Source organism: Mastigoproctus giganteus, chromosome 1 (genome assembly GCF_048544385.1).
Source record: "Mastigoproctus giganteus isolate SK-2022 chromosome 1, ASM4854438v1, whole genome shotgun sequence".
Classification (NCBI taxonomy): domain Eukaryota; kingdom Metazoa; phylum Arthropoda; class Arachnida; order Uropygi; family Thelyphonidae; genus Mastigoproctus; species Mastigoproctus giganteus.
Window position 1 is genome coordinate 233,833,066 of NC_143575.1, and position 23,485 is coordinate 233,856,550.

A 23,485-nucleotide genomic window follows, 5' to 3' on the forward strand; every position below is an offset into this window, starting at 1 on the left:
TATAAGAACACAATATACATATATATATATTTTTTTTTTTTTAGGAGAGGACATAATTTTTTATGTGTAAACATCTTTGAGGGCATCTACTAAATTTCAGATGGTAGTAAAATCAATTCGTCACGATTTTGCAACGCTAATTCACGTTGTTTGTCGTGATTTTCGTTTAATAACAAAGGAAAACGGAGTGGAGAGAGGACATCGCGCAAAGGATCATGGGAGGTGATATTGGATGTGCTCAGAGCTGACATAAACCAGCTGGTAGAGGAAAAACGTTCATGATTCCGGAGCATACCACTTAGGTGGCTTTGGGCTAACCATTACCACCCGTGGCAGAAACCTTTTGGTAACAGGACAAATGGATATCTTGCAAAATTGAAAGTAAAGTAAAGCATTTAAAGCAAAGGATCGTGGGAGGTGATCTTGGATGTGCTCAGAGCTGGCATGAACCAGCTGGTTGCAGAAAAAACGTGGGAAAGGCAAAAATAACGAAGTCGGGAGAGGGGATTGCGCAAAGGATCATGGGAGGTGATCTTGAATGTGCTCAGAGCTGGCATAAACCAGCTGGTTGCGAAAAATGTTTATGATTCGGGGCATACCACTTAGGTGGCTTTGGGCTAACCATTGCCACCCGTCACAGAAACCTTTTGGTAACCATATTAATGGATACCTTGAAGGCAGTGATCTTGGATGTGCTCAGAGCTGGCATAAACCAGCTCTGAGCACATTCAAGGTCATTATATTACATTCGCTTCAGCTTTATCAGTTGTTACAGTTTACGTTACAGTACCCATTTGTATTGCTGAAGTGGTTGTATATTTCCATCAAGAGGCGAATCATAAACGTTTTTCTGCAACTAGCTGGGCCGGTCAAGAATATTTGAATCGGTTCGCGACTGGGAGATAACAGACTCCAAATTACATGTATGAGTAGAATCTTTTGCTTGCCATTGGCCATTCTCATTAAGTTGCAGAAGTCCTTGTTGGTCATCAAGTTTCTTTGCAATTGGGCTGAGTCAGTTGAGCGTGGCGAACTTTAGATCCTCATTCATCTCGGTGTTTGGATGATTGTAAAAGTTTCGAAAGGGTCTTCTACTCACAGTCGCGTTACAAGGCTATGCAGGTCATTACCGCATGCTTCGTCAGGGTCACCGTCGTCCTTGTCTTGACACATCGTCTTACATATTTCAATCGTTTTTCGAATGTCGAAGTCCGATTCATACAATTTACGATCTAGTATGAGCTCTTCATTGTCGTTGTAGATCCTCACATATTTCATCTCTGACAGTATTTCTGTTTCCTCATTGCGAAATGGAATGTGCAGCGTTACCATCTCGCGCTTGTACTCGTTGAGATCCTGAACCAGGTCATAGTTTCGATAGAGTATTACGCGTGGATACTGTCGTTTCTTGTAGATCTCGTAACGCTGCATGTGTCATTTGCGACAAAGCATGACAGAGTAACGTGATCCAACATGACAGTATGATTGTAACAATACAAATACTTGTACTGTTACACGCGATATTTTTTTTTGTTTGTTTTTTTTTTTTTTACTAATAACCATGGTGTGCCCCAGATAGCGCTGGCGCGCAAAGCTTGGTATCTGTACAGTGGCGTGACAAGGATTTTCGTCTTGCAAAAGCATGATAAACGGATTGGAATAATTAAAATATAAAATCGGAAACGTTGGCAATTATTTAATCTCTCTTTTGGCGCCCCTTTCAGCTTTTAACCCGGGGCAAGAGCCTCGTTTGCCTCACCCTCGGCACGGCTCTGTGTATATGCACAATGGAAAGACACTGTATATGGAAATTATTGTATAACCTTGTTCATAAATAATGTCTTTTTCTCTGGAAAAGGTATTATTTATAAACAAAGGCATCAATCATAAAAGCAGGGGATGTTTCTCTTTCAATGGCCGGCATGTACACGTGACTTCCTGTGTAAGTGCGCGCGTACGTTACGTGTGTGTCAGCCCAGAATAGCATCCGTTCAATACCTCTCTAGAATTTCACTAAACGGCAGAACAATATGGATTTCATTAATTTCTATGTAGCTGTTCATTTTTATTTATTTATTTTATTTTATTTTATTTTTTTACTAGGCCTAAGTATCTATGTAATAATTTTCATAGCATTTAGTTTTATCAGTTCTGGTTACTGTGATACCTTAAAAATCGAAATAATTTTAACTAAGCACTAGAATAATGTATTTATTCAGTAAAGTTTGTTTGTCTGCATGCAATAAGTTATTTAACGTTGAGATGTAGAAATGTAGTCACTATCTTGCCTTATTCTGTCATTAATTCTTCCACTTCCCGGACCCTGTATGAGTACAGCGGTACAGAATGAGAGACAACCTCGAAACACCGCCACGATACGGCCAGAGACCCTATCGGAGTTAGACAGCGAGCGTCTAATTCGAGACGGAGTCGCTGCAACGGTTGCTGTTGGCGTATTTCCTCCTCCACTCCCAATTCATCGAGTATTGCCAAACCTGATCACTGCGGACAGCACAAGAGCTAAGCTAGAACGTGAAGACGGCAAGGAATGTAAGTATCTGAATTAATAACGTATCTTTATCTCAACCTCGCTGTTAGAGAATAATCCATAAGGAGCATCAGAAAATTCGGGTATTGCGTCAACTAGTATCCACTCATAGTGTGACTTTCCCGAAAGGTATCTCGTACAAAATATTCCTTTGACACCACTAATTTTTTGTCCATATATCAAGGAAGTATGGTAATAAGGTTCCTGGACTTGTGCAATAAAAAGAACACAAAGTGAGGAGCTCAAAAATGGTTTTATTTTTATTCAAAATAATAACCACCTGATTAAGTAAGGATCAGGGAAGGCGTCCAAACAGATGATGTTCAGTTCGGCGGTTACGTTTTTCTTTGTGTCCTAAACATTCTGAATCTCTTTTCTTTGAAGGCAGTTTTCACCTTGGAAAAGAGGAAGTAGTCCGCTAGTGCTAGATCCGGTGAGTAGGGTGGATGGTTGATCTGCAGAATGCCATGTTTCGTCAGAAATGTCTTCACAATAAATGCGGAATGGGCGGGGGCACTGTTAGGCAACAAGAACCAGCTGCCTTTCTCTCGAAATTGCAGCCTCGCCCGGGAAATGCGCCTCAATAGTCTTTGAAGCACCTGTACGTAGAACGCAGCATTTGCCTCTCTCCCCTTCAGATACAAATTCCTTGTGAATCACACCGTTTGTAGTAAAACATGATCAGCATCGCCTTGATCCTGGACTTCTGTAAACGAAACTTTTTCAGCCTTGGTGATGATTTCGAAGTCCACTGCATGTTCTGACGCTTCGTCTCTGTTTCGTACTGAAACACACAACACCAGTGTCCAGTGAAAATACAATCGAAGAAATTAGGATCGTCTTAACAAGACTGAACGAAGTCTTCACATGATAGCAGTCTTCGTTGCTTTTACTCATCCGTACGGTTGTGGGGCACAAATTTTGCACAGACCTTCCTTTTCCCTAAATCTTCAACAGAATTTGACGAACTGTCTCCTTATTCACATCCATCTCATCAGCCATCGTTCTGAGCGTCAAAAGGTCTCTTGCCACAATTTTCCGAACTTGTGAAACTTTTTTCTTATTTCGAGAGGTTGGCGTACGCTCACTTCTTGAGTCATCGCGAACATTCTGAAGTCCGTCTTTGAACCGTTTATACCATTCAAATACACTGGTACAACTTAATGTTTCATCACTATAAACAGTTTTTAACATTTCATACTTTTCTGTTGCAGGTTTTCCCAGTTTAAAGCAAAATATGATATTCGTTCGTTGCTCCATTACAAAATCGTGACACCGAGCGTTAATGCTATTAACGAAACTGGTTGTTACATGCAACCTGTCAGCCTACTAAACAATCTCTGTACAAAGAAGTGTGATCTACAACATACCACTTCCGTTTATTTTTAAACCCATCGACCATGACAGCGCCAGTCCGGGAACTTTATTGCCACACCTCGTATGTACTAGTCACATATCAGAATTGGGATAATGGCATGTATTGCTAATTTAAGTTGAAATACAATGTATACAGAATGCAAACTCTTAGGAGAAATTTAAAAAATACAAGCGAAAGCTTACATAAAATGAATTCTATGGCACTGCTAGAATACATTTTTGAAACGGTAGGTTTTAATGGAGGGGACATAAACAGCGAAGTTAAATGAACTGCACGTTGAATTTTTTTATTCCAATGTTATTCTTCAGTATATTTATTGACTTACAAGAAAGGCGATTTTCTTTTGGCTCAATTTATTGATTTTACAGAAAGTGGATGTAGTTCATACCAATCTGGCCTCGTTACGCATAACAAACGTCTTTATCTGTTCAATGAAAGGGATGGTTACTTGGCAAGCGCCTAACTACAAACAATGTTAAATTCTTGCTTTTGAACGACGTTAACTGTAAGGTTCCGAACAATTTGATTCGAAGATGGAAAGGATGCGTGTTCCGTTTTAAACAGAAAATAAGACGAAAACGGATATTTTATCTTTTCAAATGGGAGTAGAAGATGAAGGATCAAGAATGCCCACTCTATTTGTCCTGGCGCACTAGATTTTTCCCATCTACACATACGCGTATATTGAACATTCTCTGAGTCTGCTTTACAATGATGAAGTTCAGCGAAAGAGATAAAATGGCAGGAAGAGATACGGAAAGATAGAAAAAGAGAGAAAGAGGGAGAGATGAAGAGAGTGAAAGGGAAACAGAGCAAAAAAAGGGAATAAGAAAGAGGAAAAGAAGGAGAGAGAGAGAGAGAGAGAGAGAGAGAGAGAGAGAGAGAGAGAGAGAGAGAGAGAGAGAGGAGAAAGACAGAAACTTATAAAAAAGAGAGCCGGACAGAGAGGGACTGAAACAGGCATTGCGAGAGTGAGAGGAGAGAAAGGCAGAGGGGGAGAGAGGGGAGATAAAGGCAGAGAGAGAGAGAGAGAGAGAGAGAGAGAGAGAGAGAGAGAGAGAGAGAGATGTTTACTCATATAGTATACGTTGTCAATCCTTCTTTCTAGATCACGATGAGCGCACAGCTGACCTATCGCGAGAGGATGGTGAACGCCACCAGGGCATATCCATCAGTGCTGTAGGTCCGAGTGCTCCTGCCTACAACGAGGTCCCTATTTACTCCTGTCATCCGCCGGGCCAGGAAACCATTTACGAAACGTCAGCCAGGCTGCTTTTCATGGCAGTTAAGTGGGCCAAAAATCTCCCTTCCTTCGCCAACCTACCTTTTCGTGACCAGGTGAGTACCTAACCTTGCGAATTAATCTTGCTTGTTATTCATGTCGTTTATTTTAATGTTGTTTGAGTGACATCAATGTAGGCTCTACTAAGAAAAAATAGAAAAACACTTGATACTGCTAGAATGTAATAAAGAATGTCTGGAGAAAGCAACGCCCCAAGCCCGTCTACGGTAAAACATAACCAGAGTAGCATTATTTTATAAAAAATATTTCAATATGTGAGGTAAAAATTCATGATTTAGCTGTGGTTTAAATCACAATTTCATGATTTAAAGGTACAAAAAACTACAGGAGGGAGTTTAAATTTTTCTGTTGTCTTAAACCTTCGTCAGTGTTGAACAGCGAACGAATGTGAAGGACAACAAAGCTTCCGACGAACTTTAGGTACAAATAGCCTTACCAAGACCGCCCTTGCCCTCCAATTTCTCTTCTCTGTTAACTAATGGCAATGGTCCGGGAACGCTTACACAATGTTCGGGTCCGGGAAAGCTGATCCGTCTGCCCCTTGAGGCTCCTAGAAAAAGTGGACAGCTTATCATATTGTTGACCCTGGAAGATTCTAATGCCAAACTGTGCAATACTTACCGTATAGCTGGGGATGGTCTTAGTCTCCAGCTTCGGTCATCACTATCATCAATCAGTACGAAACCCACAGATCGACACTAGAGCCAATCTCTGAGCGTCAGCAATACGACGAACTGCCCATCGTAACTACAGTACATTATTATAAATTACGTAGATTTGTAACGTTAGTATTAGTATTAGCAATGGCCACATGGTGAAAGGAAGCCTATGGCTTATGCTTCTCTTCGCAGAACACATCCACTTCGTAATTTTCAGTTAAGGTGCCTTAATTCTCTAGTCTTTCTTTGTTCAACACTGGGAAATTTATATAAATACCAAAACCGAAAAGTCTGATTTTCTGCATATTTATGTCAGAATTTTAAGTTTTCTTTAAGCTTAGCGGTCTCCTTTGTGCGAATACAATATTTTTTTCTAAGATATATTAGAATATCAGAAATAAATATTTATTTTTTATTTTAGTAATCCATGTAGATAATAATGAAATATAATGAGTTTTGTGTATGTACTTTTCTTTGTTGTATTTCTAATTAAACAAGATATCCATGATGATGACATAAAATAACATCCCATCATCACGGATGAACTTTCACATTTGACCTTTTACAATGACCTCAACAGCTTCGTTGTCTGCAGGTTATCCTTCTGGAAGAAGCCTGGGCTGAATTGTTCCTGCTCTGTGCCATCCAGTGGTGCATGCCTCTGGAGTCCAGCCCCCTCTTTACTCCCTCAGAACACATGAACGTCGGACTGCCCAATGGCAAGGCGTCCGTCACACTAAGGGACGTGCGCATGCTGCAGGAAACGCTTGCACGATTCAAGACTATTGGCGTAGACCCCGCGGAGTTCGCCTGCATGAAAGCCATCGTCCTCTTCAAAGCGGGTAAGTAATACGGTACGTGACTTGAGTATGAAATGTGCTCTTTACTACATTTGACTATGACGTCATGAGCTTAGACAGTATATTTCTAATATGAATTCAGCATTTTCCCATACTTTTTTTTTACCATTTAATTTAATTTAATTTATTTTCCACCTTTGTCTTTGTCTGCCTTTCCTCGCTTTCTCCTTGCCTTTCCCAACTTAATTCTTTATTTATAGTTACTAAGTTGAGTGTCTTCATCAATTAAAAAGTTTAAATAAACGAGAGACAACTCTTAAAAGTGAAGGAAGAAAGCAGTCGATATGGTAAGCAAGATTTTTAATCGAAAGAGATCCGCTACAAGATTCTTCTTTAAGACGTTATTTCCATTTTTCAAGACTAATAGATATTTTCTAGGACATCTAAGAAGTCAAAATTTGCATTTAAATTTAAACTAAGATGATTTAAGGGTACACTGTATTTCATCGACGCGCTATTATCATTACAATATGTAACTACAGAAATCCACCAAATAATTATGTAACAAGAAAATAGTGCACATTTTAATCATTGAGATTGAAAAGTGCATAACAAATTGTTATTTTAAGAGTAAAACTAATTAGTAAACAAATGCATAAATGGTTTAAAATGTTGAGTCAGCATCTGACTCGTCTTGATATGCTTTCCTTAATTATGTGACCTTAGAGGCTGTTTCCTTAAAATAAAGAATGAAGTGGTTTAGCTGTTAAGTGTATGATAAATGGAGAGAGGGGTGGTTATTGATATCGCCTACTACAATATTTCTTTGCTAATATACATTAACAACATCCATTGATATTGCGGTTGCACCTATTCTTTTTTTTTAACTCAACGGTATATGATTTTATATTGATATCTGAATATTTCCTTATTTCTTTAATGATAACCTGTTCTCTAATCTGTAGTCTAACCGATTTTAGATATTGTTATAATTCACTTAATAGTGAACATTTCAGCTTAACGTGGTTTATGGTAATTAGTGCAAAAAAAAAAAAAACTAATAACGCGATACATTAGTGCATTTTTTTACTAAATTAAGTATGTTTTAAAGATCGATTTTGGGGAAGAAAACAGCGAAAAGCACCTCTCATCAACAACTGGTCTCGAACCCAGACCTTTCCACTCGACACAGAAGAATTCACTATCAACAATAAGTGCCCTATAACGGTACACTGACTAACTTACTCCTCACCAGTTTAGAAGAAGTTTGAAATTTCATTCTAAGAAACTGTATTTCTAGGGCCACCTCTAAAATTACTATATGCAAGGCACAATGTCAAGACCTAACAAATACTCTTGACATTGCAAAATTCGCTTGAAATGTATTACCAAGTTAGTTGATTTTCTTTAAAAATACATTTCTCCATGTTTTCTAAAATTTTTATTGTACACCGGTATGTACACCAAATTTGGTATACATTATACATTATATAAATAATACATTATTTTGGTATACGGTTTGGTTTACACTGACAACCCTCACACTATTGACCAAGACAGTGGTTTTCAACCTTTTTTTAATAACGGCACCCCTAAGTAATTTATTTTATTTTGCGGCACCCCTACTCAATTTTCTGACGGTTAGGTCCGATTCTCTCTCTCTGCATACTAATATTACTATGTCTAATATTAAAAAAAAATTGTTATATGATAGTTATTACAATAATATAACTATACACAAAATTACAATTCATAATACAAATTATATATATATATATATATATATAATAATTTTCTTCTTTATATAGAGGTACTACGTAAACATCAATTATAGATCCCCACAAAATTAAAAAGATACCGTACACCTTTTTATAATGAAATAAACATATAAATTAAAAAAATAATAAGTTTAATAACTTAAACCCAAATTACGTGGCACCCCTGGAATGTTGTTGCGGCACCCCGATTGAAAACCACTGGGCCAAGATTTACCTTACTCTGTCTGAAGGGCTGTATGTGTGCGTTATGTCCACTTACACCACAACTGCTCAATGGGCGCTCTATTCTGTAGTGTACATTAAATTTTTTATTGTTTTGTTTGGTTCAACTCCCCTGGTACGTTGCCATTAGTATGTAATAAAGATTTATTTGTGGAAGTGTTTTTTTTTTTTTTTTTTTTAAGTTTTGTTACAGTACTTTTCTGGGTAGACTGGAGGTCGTACAGTGAATACTACAGTCTTACATCAATACTGACGTAGGTAATATTCGTACAGTATACAGAATCTTCCTGCTATACGACTGGTGATCAAAAAGTTCTGAGAATAGGTTATATAACATGTATTAATAAATTTTAGAATAGGTTATTTTCATAGCTTAATGTCTTATAAAACAACATTCAAAATTTATATGTCAAAATCTTATGCAGTTTTTAAGTCACTTTTTTAGGTTGGTAGGCGGAAGGAGAATGAATAGACAGAAAATCGAGAATCGTTCGGTAATCAAATTTTTGACCAAAAGGGCAGAAATGCTAAAGAAATCCATGAAAGAATGACTAGAGTCTTTGAGAAAGTTTCGCTCAGTTATACTACTGTAGCATGTTGGGAGAGTTCAAAAGAGGATGGGAATCACTTGAGGATGAGTCAAGGTCTGGTCGGCCATCTGAAGCCATCAGCTGGGATACAACTACCATCGTTGAAAACAAATTAGAAAACTGAGCTTCACAAAGTACTTAACATTTCCCAAAGAAGCATTTTAACAATAATACATGAGCATTTGGGAACATTTCTATTCATCAGAAGATAGAGTTATCATATTCATCTTCATCAGAAGCCACACTAATCATATTCATCAGAAGGTAGAGTTATCAAAAGAGAATTTAAAAGGAATTCTTCCTAATCCAGATAGATTTTTATCCTTTTTGGTGATCGGTAATGAAACTTCGCTCAATGTTTATGATTCTGAATCCAAATTAGAGAGGGGTGGGGAAAATTTTTGGAATAATAATAATAATAAACTTCTTTTATTGCTGCTAAGTACGGTACATGTACTAGAAACAATAATTCTCATCACGGCGACATGGCCAGGAGTTTTACACTAAGGAAAAGTTTTACATTAAGGAATGAATTAAATTGGTAAAAATTACAGTTACATGAGAAATTATTAGTTACACAAAATTAAACACGTAAAATGAAATTATAATAATAGGAAAATATAAAGAGGAACTGAATGTCGTAACCTAGTTTGGAAGAATTTATCCCAGGTCAACAGATGCAATCTACTCGAGGAGCATGTGACGGTATTTGTAGTCGGTAGCCATTTTCTGTAGGTTGACTCCAAGACGGAGCAGTGACTGAATTTTGGAGAGTGCCTGGGCAGGTAGGAAACAACTACACACTTTCAACCGGTTGTATTTGAGGATTAGTGTGGGGTCTGACCTCAAGGATGGCAGAGGATTGTGCCACTGACAGAAGTCCCAGCTGTTTGGGGCGTTTATTACTCCTGTGTACATTTTTACTGTAGTCATTAAACGCCTGCTGTCAATTAACTTGGGAGCCTATCGTAGGTACATTTACCTGCACAGCCATGTCAGTTGTTCTCAATTGAGGGGGCCGGTGATGCTTATTTGTGGCTCATTTCAGGGTCCAGTACTCACTCGAGAACACCGGTTTTTGAAGTGAAGGCGACGCAGATGTCCAAATTTCAGCAGCGTATAAAATAACCGGATAAACAGTGGTTCGAAGATATAAATTTGATGTAAAAATTGTATTTTAGGCGGTTTTTTTTTTTTTTTTTTTTTTTTTGAGATTTTACGATTTCTAAATTTATGTTAACCTAATCAATTGCATTAACGACATTAATGCATATTAACAGATATTACTATATATTGCTTTATTTTCTATTTAAATAGTTTTCTTTCGCTTTATTTATAAACTCTACATTTCTTTATTTTCCACATACCTGGTCGAAAAAGACTGACCTTGAAATCTGTCAATGACGCAAGGAATTTTTATTATGGTTCCCTCCCCCCCCACACACCCACAATGTGGCCGAGTTAGTCGGTCTCGGGCGAGGAGTGTATGATTTCTTATTTAAGAAACTCATATTTTCGTCCAGCAAACAGGCAAATCGACTAAAAATACACGAAATATACAGACACACTAACCCCTCATAGCCTTCGTTGCTTTGGCGCTTAATATACGCACAGCTGGGAACCGAGGCTGTAACCTACCTCATCCAATACTTAAATAGACCTTGGTTTCTTGTTATCAGTGGGCTGGCCTTTTACATGGTGATTTTTAAAATTACTTGCTGTTTACTGGGCCTAGGAATACACCATCAAATGGCATCAGTCATGTCTAAACTAATGTTGCCATTTTTTTTTTTTTTTTTTTTCACTGATTCATTTATGTGTGTAGTTAATACCTTAACTGAACATCGCGCTCAATCTATTTTTTCCAAACACGAAAAAAATGTAATGATATGCCATTGAATGGATTCGAACCACCGCCTTTTGTGTAACAACCGAACTCTGTCTATTGAGCCCTCGTGGTAGCACAGCTGGTAGAATAGCCGTCCTTCCCACATCGGGTGGAAAAGACCTGAGTTCAAGTCACGTCGATGAGAGGAGGAATGTTTATGGGCCTTTTTCACAACAAGGCAGAGTTAGTCCGTCTCAGGCGAAAGTAGCATGGTTTTTTCCTCCGGAAACTGGTTTTTCGTCCAGCAAACAGAAAATCGACCACAGAACACATTCAATTTGCAGACAGCATACACGGAGCAATATGGCCTTAGTCGCTGATGCTCCTAAAACTCTACAACAACAATGTCTATCCAAAAGTGATACTAAAAAATGGGGCACACTGGGCGGAAATCCCCTTGAAAAACACGATGATCCTCATGGTTCCTTTAAAAACACGGAATAAATAAAGACTACCGTAAATATTCGCAGTCGTATTATCATCTACTTTGCTTCCAGAAACTTATAAATAAATAAATTTTCTGTTTATACTCCGGGACGACCAAACGAGTTTACAAGATACACAGAATACAACAAACAGCACCGTATTCAGCAGTCACGGGCTTGAACCCCGGTCACTCAAGGCACGTGTACTTATGCACCCGCGCGCCTGACCACTAGGCTACGGCGAACCCTTTCATCACCTTATCATTATTATTAATAGTATCATCATCATGTGATTATTTCTCTTCAGAGACATTTGACTGAACAGTACATTTAAGTACATAAACTTGATAAATTTACTTAACCTATTAATAATTAATTAATTTAAACTAAACAATTCACAACACTCGTACATGAATTTTTTTTTTCTCTGTAATTATCAAAATCAATAGTCTGTTTTTCTTACAAATCTCTTAGAGCTTCAGTTACCATAAAGTTATTTCGCTTCAGAATGGGATAAGCAATCCAGTCGTGAAGGATAGCGAAAGCTTAAAAAGCGGTACTCACCTTGAATTAGTCTATTAAAACAGTACTTGAAGATCTCTAAAAATTTCGTATTGGCAATCCAGTCGTTTAACTGAACCATAGCCTATAATTCGAAGATTTTATTGTTCGAGAAATAGGGACAGAATCAAAGGTCTTAGCTAAATCAATATAGACTGCATGCATTTGCAAATCAGCATTTAAACTAAACTTCTTACGAGTTCAAGATGAAACTTTAATAAATTATTATTAGTAGTAATAGCAGATTTACTTGGTATGAAACTATGTGGCGTTCTAGGAGCCTTCGTGGCTAACACAGTTGGTAGAATCTCTGTCCTCCCCAGAGTGGAAAAGACCTCAGTTCGAGTCCCGTCGATGACGTGAGGAACTTTTATGGGTATTTTTCACAATGTGGCTGAGTTAGTCGGTCTTGGGTGCGGTAGCTTGGTTTTTTTCTCCCGGAAACTCGGGTTTTTCGTCCAGAAAACAGAAATCGACCACAGAACACACGCAATTTACAGACAGTATACAAGAAGCAATATGGCCTTAGTCGCTGATGCTCCTAAAACCCTATAACAACAGGGTTCTAGGAAGGTAGTTCGGAACACAACTAAAAATTCATTTGTAATATTAGTTGTACAATCTTGACCAAAGCATTTGGATGGTCCTCAGGATTAAGACTTATTACCTTATTTAAATAGAAAAGTAATATGGGATATTTTTAGTGTTCTGGGAAACACTCCATCATCTACAAAGTGTAATAATTGCGGAGGCAGAGTCGCAAAGCATTTCTTCCAGAAAGTCATAGTAATGGATTTGTCCGGTCCATTGCTGTTATCTAAAATAAAGTGATTGATAACTTTTTAAAGTAAATCAGCTAATTTGGAAGTTGGTTACAAGCAATCAGTGAGCATTTCGTAGTGTGAAAATAAGACTTTTTTTAAAAATTATTTTCTATTTACTAAGGACTTCGAAATACATAATTAAACGGCAATAGTCATTTCAATATGCTTTACGCATATTGAAGAATTAAAGTTGCGTTTTTTCTTGGTAGTTCACTGAAATGTGTAGCCACGCATTGATACCATTCATTACGAGGTCAATCAATTTCCCTCGCGTATTAAAAAAAATAAAAACTAAAGTTTTCGCCAGCGGGCGGATTCGAACTACCAACCGAACGTGCTAACCGCTTGTGTTGCCCGACAGTAAACGACTGTAATCGAATTTTAACTGATTTGGAAAAAAGAAACAGCGTGCTAAGTTGGTTCTGTATAGCCTGACACCAGAACAAAATGAACTCGGTTTGCTATTTTGTGCTGTCCTGCAAACGTCACTCAATGACAACACCTTCGTTATTTTAATCATAATGGAGATTTTGTGAGAACTGCGCATTGGGGCTACCTTCAACAGGAGACAGGCATCCCAGCTTAATTTTTATTTGCACGGCATGCAAAAGAGTATGGGTTCTAGTTAGTACTGTTGTGACTCGGTTATCTGTTGGAAGTTAGTAGTTCTGTAGGCCTTACTGGAGCATAATTTTTCACAGTTAACTTGAAACTGGTTCAGGATTTCTATTGTATTTAGAGGGAACATTCTGTTTAAACTTTTCATGGGGACAAGGTTGGAGCGAAGTGGCTTGAATTGCAGACTACATGATTGCCTCAGATTTGGTGGATGCGCGAAGATGCCTGATAGTACTGTTGATCATATATACCTGTCAATAGTTTGGCCAGAATATGTACATTTGTCCTGATAACGATAAACATCTAAGGTGTCCACTCCATATTTGCGTTCAGAATACCTTTTGAGAAAGTGAAGGGAAACTGGAAGGTCTTGTTTAACCACCTAAGTAGTCAATATTCTATGCTTAGGAAGGTTTTAACGTACGTTTCTGGATCTGATGACCAAATGACCGAAGCATATATGGCAACCGGGGCAACACACCTAACAATGTATTCTTTCACCAGCTGAGCATTATGAACCCCAGTCAATTCCTGTCCTGGGCGCCAGATGGCGGCAAGGGTCTTCTTTTTGGTAGCGAAATGCACAATAAAGGATAACTCGTTGTCCCAGGTAATTCCTAAATCCCTGTGATACAATATGATCAATCAACGGAGATTTTATTCATTTATTTATTAAAGTGACAGATTCACGACTACAGGGGAAATTCTATCATCCCTGCGAAAAAAGTTCGTTTACGGAACTCTAAAGTGAAGTCCCTGTTGACTGCATTTCGACGCTAATATATATATATATATATATATATATATATATATTTATTTTTAGGCCACCCGAATAATTTAATTCATCTGCCGTACTGTGTGTCTAATGTCTGTTAACAGCGTGTGTTCTATGGTCGATTTGTCTGTTTTTCTGGACGCAAAACCCCCGTTTCTGGGGGAAAACCTTGCTATCTATGCCTAAGACCGACTAACTCAGCAACGGAGAGAAAGAAAAGCCTACTAAAGCCTTCGAATCATCCTGAAGTTACTCGCATCATCCACGGGATGATGCGAGTAACTTCAGGATGATTCGAACCCGCGCCTTTTCCACACGGTGTGGGGAGGACAGTGACGATACAACTGTGCTACTCGCACAGATGCTAAATGGTAAAGTGTAAAGTGTGTTTAGGATCAAACGGCACCAGGGGGTTTCTCCATCTCTGCGTAGTTTACATTGTGGGTGTACCAGTTGACTGGAAATGATTTGAAAGTGTAGGAATATTGTATATTTGTAATGTCGTGTACCGTTGTTCTTCTGGTTCTTTAGCCAAACCCCTGCTGAGGCCCGAGGTTGTCCCACTTTCGCCCCGCGGAGGCAGACCAGATACCTAGTAGTATATATAGTTCACTCTGGCAGGTCCTGCCACCTGCCAGAAAAAAAAAAAAAAAAAAAAAAAAAAATTGACACGATCGTGCAGTGGGGAAACGCTAGGAGAAGGCCAAATGATGGGCAAAATCGATTTTAGATTCTTAAGTTTAGGTTGTGTGGGGCGTTCACTGGCATGCAGGCAGAGTAGGGGGAAATAGACAGAAATATGGAGCCGATAGGGAAGACAGCTCCAGTTTACAGTGGGGCTGCCCATGCCCCACCAGGGTGAAAAGAAGGTGTGTGTGTGTGTGTGTGTGTGTGTGTGTGTGTGTGTGTGTGTGTGTGTGTGTGTGTGTGTGTGTGTGTGTGAATCTCCAAACCAACTACGGCTATGAGGCGCCCGAACATTGCATCTGTAACCTTGTATTCTTTGGACGGTCTGCTGTTTGTTGGATGAAAAACCCGAATGTTGTAAAAACCTCCCATAAATATTCCTCGTGTCATTGACGGAATTCAAACTGACGTCTTTTCCGTCCGGTGTTGGACTCATGATTATAACTACTGTACTACCCCCTGAGGATCTTACAGTTGATCTTCAACATTAAAGCAACAGTGACAGTGTATGCGCAATATTTCACGAAAACTATTCCAATGTTGTTTCAGCAAACCCCAGAGTCACCGATCACTTCGAATGTTATAAAATAATGGAAGTTACTTATTAACTAATGACGCTTTTGGCCTTCGAATAGTCGAAGGCCAAAAGCATCATTAGTTAATAAGTACCTTCCATTATTTTATAACTTGAGTTCCGGAACATATTAGATAAAAGTTGTATAGATTCACCCATTAACAACGTATACCTCACTACGTGACCAATAAATTTACCTAAAACACTAAAAAAATTCCCTACCAGATTTTCCATCCACCATCAATGGAAAAGAACCACCAACCTTACTTTTTTTCAGAGCTTACCTAAAACAGAACACAAACAATTTCTGTCCCGTCCATGGACATCAAAACATTCAGCAGACTAAGCAATATAAACTCTTTGAATATACAGGTGATATTTACGGTTCCTCAAAAATATCGTATATAGGTCTTGTAAAGTTTCCAAATTTTTAGTTCATGTGCCACTTGCATTTTTATAGAAAAATCACAAAATAAATTAAAAACACAAATTCAAAGTCAGTTTATTTACAAATCTCCAACAGTTTGTTTACTATTAAGGAATAACAAGAACCGGTAGCTTCTCCAATGTTTTGAACTTGAAGAAGCGCAAAAATTCTCTTTAGAATCGCATGTTCCCCCACAGCACCGAACTTCAAGTACACGAAGAGGGCAAATTCTCTTTAGAAATGGACGAAGGTTAGATAGAAAGATACAGCAAGAAGCTCACAATAACACAGCAAATAAAAAATAAAGAAAGAAAGAAGTCAATAACAGAGCAGATTTTATGATGGCTTAAGCTTGATGAAATACTAGAAACTTTGTCAGAATAGCTGAGCATTTCCTATTTTTGAAACACGTATTTTTTAAAATTACTTTCTATTTACTATTTCTTGACGGCCTCAGAATATTTGTGAATTAACATTGTCATCATTTTTTTCTTCGGTTTACCGGTGTATGTAGTCACGCATTAACTCATTTAACTTATTATGCAGCGAAACTTTTTTTATGCAATCCTGAAGAAAAAGGAAAAAAAAAAAAAAACATACGAAATGCCACCGAGTGGATTCGAACCATCAATCTTTCGGTTAACAGCCGCTTGCGCCACGGAGGCCTCTTGTATTACGCATACAATCATTTATCTACACAAACTCTCGGAAAACACAGCTGATCCTTATCGTTCTTGTATCAGATGATCTTACCGTATATGTGTCACATACTTTTCTAATAAAAAATACAAAGATAATTAAAAATGAATATAAAGATGTTTCTTTGTAAATCTCCTACAGTTTTTGTTACAATCATGGTATACTAGACCTCTTAGTTTATTCAATGTTCTGAACTTGAAGAGACGCTTAAGTTCTTTTTTGTAAATCGACTAGGATCAGTTAGAAAGTTGTTGCAGCAAGATGACAAACACAACAGCTTTCAAAACGGTTTGAATTTGACAATATGCTCGAAACTGTTTTAGAATTGGTGGGTATTCCATATTTTGAAAATAAGTATTTTTGAATTTTTTTTTTCTATTTACAATTTCTTGAGGGCCTCTGAGTATATAGAATGAATTAGTCATTAATTTAATGTCTATGAAGGAATTAATGATGTCATTTTCTCTGTTTGCTTTACTGATGTATATACTCACGCACTGAACCACGTAACTCGTTACGCGGCCAAATAATTTTCCGGAAATACTAGTGACAGTGCTTATTGTGTGGAACCACTGTGGGGTTCTCCCCCCAACTCCGCGTAGTACTCCGTGATGCACACAGTTCCCTGTAAAGGATAGAATGTGTAAGTGTACTGTTGAGTTGTGTTGTTCATCATGTTAGTGACAAGTGCAAAGTGTGTTAAGTGTCTAACGGCACCAGGGGTTCCCCCATCTCCGCGTTACTTTCATTGTGAGTGTACCAGTTCACTGGGAAGGCCAGAGATTTAAAAGTGTGTGGATCATGTGAGTGTGTTATGTTATGTACCGTTGTTCTTCTGGCCATTTAGCCGCTGGACCCCAGCTGAGGCCCAACGTTGCCCGCACTTTGCCCCGTGGAGGCAGACCAGGTAACCATTAGTTTAAATTTGCACTCTGGCACCTAGTTTCCTGGGATTTCAGTGGACCTTAAAAAAAAAAAAAAAAAAAAAATTGCATGGGAATATTGCGCTAGAATTGGAAAAGCCAGAATGGCGGGCAAACAGCGTAATTTAGACACGGTTATTTTTGGCATGTGGGGCATTCGCTTGCATACAGATAGAGTTGGGTAGGGAGAATGAAGACTGGGGGGATAAAGACAGAAGAATGGGGTCAATAGGGAAGACGACTCCAGGTGGAATCAGTGGGGCATGCCCATACCCCACCAGAGGGAAGAGTGGGGTCGGCAAGGAGGGGAGGAGGGGAGGAGGCCCTTTCTTCTCCCTTACCCGCTGGGGTAAGGGAGAAGAAAGGGCCGAACAATGGAGCCGGCTCAGATCACTAACATGGCGTGTATGCAGCAAAGCTGTGGCTTCGTCAAGTCCGTGACAGTGTACCCTCCATCAGTCCTGTCCATCAGTTGGTCAGTGTTGGGATAGGATCTCATCCACTGCTGTTCCAATAATCAGCATGTCAGTGTGGGATGGTGTCACTAAGGGGATATAGATCTCATCCAGTAAAGTCCTAGTCATTGTTGTCCGTTTCAGTTGTCAGAGTTCCAGTGTCGAGTTTAGGGAAGTTGTGGTAATGCTCGTAGTCTGCTGAACAGTTCGTGCGCAAATTTCGAGAGGGCTCTATAGTACTCCTCCTCCCACAGTATAAGGTGTTCCCGATCCTTCGGGTTGAAACATATTTTTATTATAAAGTGACATCTTATATCATCAAAGAGGGGGCATTCATGCATCAGATGTGTCCATGTCTGATTTTCACCGCAGTGGCATAGTGGTGATTCTTTTATTCCGAAGGTCGAAAGTTTGGCATGTTAGTGACAGGCAACGTGTATTGCACTGTCTGGCCTACCTCATGGAGGTAGGCCAGACAGTGCAATAGAGGGAAAAACTCCAGCTAGGCAACCGCCAGAGTCACCTGAGTTTTCTAGTGGTGCCTGAAAAAAAAAAAAGGAAATTAAAGAGAGATTGCCGCAGATAGTTTGAGAGTGGGGAGTGAAGGTACGTGAGGGGGGAGAACGAAAAAAGAAGCCATCCTCAACATGAGTGAGGTAGGGAATGGCGAAGAGTTTGGATGTCCCTGGGTTGAGTAGCCCACTCAAGCTCAGGGAAAAGATAAAAGATTGTACGGCTAGGATGCGCACAAATATGAGTGCTGTAATGGTATGGGTCATCCGAAGATGACAGTTCCACCAACAAAGTATATACTCTGTGTGGGTTAGATGATTATATACTAAATCCATATAGATTGTCGAGGTTTGATATTAATCTTCAGGTTGAGCTGGAATCAAGCTGGCTTGAATTCTCAGGGTTGTTCCTATGTTTGGTGAACACTTCCTACGCGAACTGTGAAAGCGCGATGAAACTGTGCTGATCAGCAAGGAAAAAAGTGGAATACTGTACTGTACAATAAAAAATCAAGATTCCGCTACCAGATGGATTCCAATCATCAAACTTACGGTTAACAGTCAAATGGATGGTACTTCGAAAGAAGTTCAAGTTATTGGGGTTTTTTTTCTCTTTTTTTTATTTATTTTTCTCAAAGATTCTAAACTTGAAGTAGGAAAGTGAAAATTGTTTTTAGAAATCTTTTTGGACTAAAATTAAACGGAATTATACCACCTCAAGCTGAAAATAACACAGAAATAAAAAAATAATAATACAATTTTTTTTAAAAAAGTCAATGACAGAGTGGATTTAAGATTTAAATTTGATAAAATGATAGAAATTGATTTGGAATCAGTGGAAATTTCATATTGCAAAAATAAGTATTTTTTAAAATTATTTCCTAAGGGGCTTGGAATCACAGAGCGAGCTAGCCATTTTATTAAGCTGTACGAAGGAATTAATATTGCCATTTTTGTCCATGATTTACAGGAGGTATACGTGGCACTGACACCATTTAACTCATAATGCGGGGAAGAATTTTTTCTTTTCTTTTCTTTTTTTTTTTTTTTTTTTGGAATTCTAAAAAAAATATAATACTGAAATAACACGAATCGCCACCGGATGGATTCGAATCACCAATCTTTGGGTTCAAGAGCTGAACTCTTTAGCCTATTCAGGTAGATTTTCGAACATCGTTCTCAACTTATCCATTTCTTTTTGTCAGTTTATTTACAAAGGTCTAAAATACTGTACATTAAAATAACTGTCTGGGGCAGAGTGAAGTCAAAAAACTGGGCAGACTAAGCAAAATTAATTTTTAGAAAATGCTGATGTTCCTTAATGGTTCCTTAAATCATACATAAGTCAGGAAAGTGTCGCAATTTGTACAAAGTGTCACCCACTTTTCTTATAAAATTTAAATCAAATAAACTACTTCCCCCTCCCACCCCGTGGATTCGAATGGCTACCCTTTAGATTAACACTGAAACCTGCTAACCCAATGGGCTACGGGATCACATTGAAAACTATTCCCAATTTATGTGTGTTTTTCAGAATTAACGTAGATCCCTCGATTGCAGGGTGAAGTGAAAAAAACTTGGCACACTAAGCAACAGAAACTCTGAGAATACAAACGTTCCTTGCGGGTTCTTAGAAATATCGAATTTCGTAAAGTTTCACAATTTTTAGTACAAGTGTCACTTGCTTTTCCTACAGAAAAATTCAGTCAGTTTATTTACAAATTTCCAACAGTTTGTAAATCCAACTATTAAAGGACCACAGGTGTCATTAGTTTCCTCAACTTTCTGAACTTCAACATACATTAAAATTACTTTTAGAACGATTAGTTTCCCTTAAGTTCTCGAAGAAAATGAAGAGTAAAAATTCTTTTTTGGAAATTCTCTTTGGGCTAAAATTAGATGGCAATATATTGCATCAAGTTCACATTAACGCAGCAATTTTCAAAAAGCCAATAACAGTGTAAGGAACCCACAAGTTTTTTCTGCACTGCAAATAATAATAATAATAAATAAATAAATAAATAGATAATAAAATACAAAGTATGCGCTAACCTACTTATGTAGGTAACTTATCCAATTTAAATTTCAATTTATTAAAACTGTTAGTTAAACTACTTGGGAAGGCAATGTTCCAGAAAGCAACTCTCTGACTAAAACTTCTAACGATCTAGTCTATTAATATTTTAGGAAGATTTAAGTTTGATGAAACAGAGAACGCATTTCAGAACCAGTCTCAAAATATATTGTAAACATAAGTTTTTTGAAACTACCTATTGGGTATTTCCTAGAGTCTCATAATACATAGAATAAACTAGGCATTTCATTAAGGTACACGAAAGAATTAATATGTCCAATTTTCTCTCTCATTTACTGATACACGTAGTCAAGCATTGATACCATTTAATTCATTATGAAAGAATTTTTTTTTAAACTTATTATAAAAACATGGAATTATAAAAAAAATAATAAGTAGAAATGAAGAACCGCTACCGGGTGTATTCCAACCTCTCAGTCAACATGCAAAAGCGATAACCGATTGCGCCACCCGCAAGTTCGTTTTTTTTTTTATTACTATTCGAAGATAAAAAAAAAAAAACAGACTAGGTAAGGGAAAATACAGATGAACCTTACGCTTCCTTATAAACATCATATTTTGTCGTTTCACAATTATTACTGAATGCGGCCCTTGATTTTCTCATATAAAAAGTATATATAAAAGTAATTAAAAAGCGAATTCAAAGCCAGTTTATTTAACAAATCTCGATCGGTTTGTTTACTATTAAGGGTTAACAGGCACAGATAATTGTCTTGATGTGCTAAACTTCAAGAAGCATTCTTTTTAGAATTATTTTTTTCAAAGGATTCTATCTAAACTTCAAGATTGAAAATTTTTTTGGAAATAATTTTGGACTAAGATCAGATAGAATGACAGAAATTTAATAAAAAAAAAATAATAATAAATAAATCAATAGAGTGAAGTATAGGACCATTTAAGTTCGATGAAATTCTAGGTGTTTCGAAATCAGTATTAATTTCATATTGTGAAAATAAGTATCTTTTTTAATTTATTTTCTGTTTACTATTTCCGGGCCCTCAGAATACAAAGACTGGGCTAGCCATTTAATTAAGGTGTACGAAGGAATTAATGCAGTCATTTTTCTCCTTGATTTAAAGGTTTACGCAGCCACGCACTGGCTCCATTTACCTCCTAATGCACGAAAAAAAAGTAACTAAAAAGCAATCCGCCACCGGATGGATTTTAACCACCAACCTTTCAATTAACAGCCGAACGCGATAACCGATTGCGCCACGGAGGCGACCACAACACATTCCAAATATTTTTATTTTTTTTATTCCAACAAATCTCGATCAAACAATAAAGCACATTTCAAAATACGATACCAACACATTCCAAAATAGATTAACATAATTTCCTACCATCTTGCAGAGTGAAGTAAAAAAAACACAAAAAACATGCAGATGAACCTTACGGTTCCTTAAAAATATCCTATTTTCTAGTTTCACAATTTTTAGTAAATGCTTTTCATATAAAAATATAAAAGTTATTAAAAAGCCAATTGAAAGCCAGTTTATTAAACAAATCTCGATCGGTTTGTTTACTATTAAGGGTTAACAAGGCACAGATATTTGTCTTGATGTGCTGAACTTCAAGAAGCATTCAAATTCTTTTTAGAATTATTTTTTTCAAAGGATTCTATCTAAACTTCAAGATTGAAAATGTTTTTGGAAATAATTTTGGACTAAGATCAGATAGAATGACAGAAATGTAATAAAAAAAAATAATAAATAAATCAATAGAGTGAAGTATAGGACCGTTTAAGTTCGATGAAATTCTAGGTGTTTCGAAATCAGTATTAATTTCATATTGTGAAAATAAGTATCTTTTTTAATTTATTTTCTGTTTACTATTTCCGGGCCCTCAGAATACAAAGACTGGGCTAGCCATTTAATTAAGGTGTACGAAGGAATTAATGCAGTCATTTTTCTCCTTGATTTAAAGGTTTACGCAGCCACGCACTGGCTCCATTTACCTCCTAATGCACGAAAAAAAAGTAACTAAAAAGCAATCCGCCACCGGGTGGATTTGAACCACCAACCTTTCAATTAACAGCCAAACGCGCTAACCGATTGCGCCACGGAGGCCACCACAACACATTCCAAATATTTTTACGTTTTTTATTCCAACAAATCTCGATCAAACAATAAAACACATTTCAAAATACGATACAAACACATTCCAAAATAGATTAACATAATTTCCTACCATCTTGCAGAGTGAAGTAAAAAACCACAAAAAAATGCAGATGAAACTTACGGTTCCTTAAAAATATTCTATTTTCTAGTTTCACAATTTTTAGTAAATGCTTTTCATTTAAAAATATAAAAGTTATTAAAAGGCCAATTCAAAGCCAGTTTATTTAACAAATCTCGATCGGTTTGTTTACTATTAAGGGTTAACAGGCACAGATATTTGTCTTGATGTGCTGAACTTCAGGAAGCATTCAAATTCTTTTTTTCAAAGGATTCTATCTAAACTTCAAGATTGAAAATTTTTTTGGAAATAATTTTGGACTAAGATCAGATAGAATGACAGAAATTTAATAAAAAAAAAATAATAATAAATAAATCAATAGAGTGAAGTATAGGACCATTTAAGTTCGATGAAATTCTAGGTGTTTCGAAATCAGTATTAATTTCATATTGTGAAAATAAGTATCTTTTTTAATTTATTTTCTGTATACTATTTCCGGGCCCTCAGAATACAAAGACTGGGCTAGCCATTTAATTAAGGTGTACGAAGGAATTAATGCAGTCATT

General features: G+C 37.3%; 1 protein-coding gene across 1 annotated transcript in view; it reads left to right on the forward strand.

Moving 5' to 3' along the window:
- LOC150091612 (photoreceptor-specific nuclear receptor-like) overlaps nt 1-23,485 on the forward strand; it is a 196,000-nt gene that overhangs the window by 6,223 nt on the left and 166,292 nt on the right. Inside the window, exons 3-5 of the mRNA XM_090369127.1 lie at nt 2,338-2,550; nt 5,035-5,264; nt 6,484-6,730. Of these exons, the coding sequence (XP_090225253.1) occupies nt 2,338-2,550; nt 5,035-5,264; nt 6,484-6,730 (690 nt within the window). The remainder of the gene's footprint in view (nt 1-2,337; nt 2,551-5,034; nt 5,265-6,483; nt 6,731-23,485) is intronic.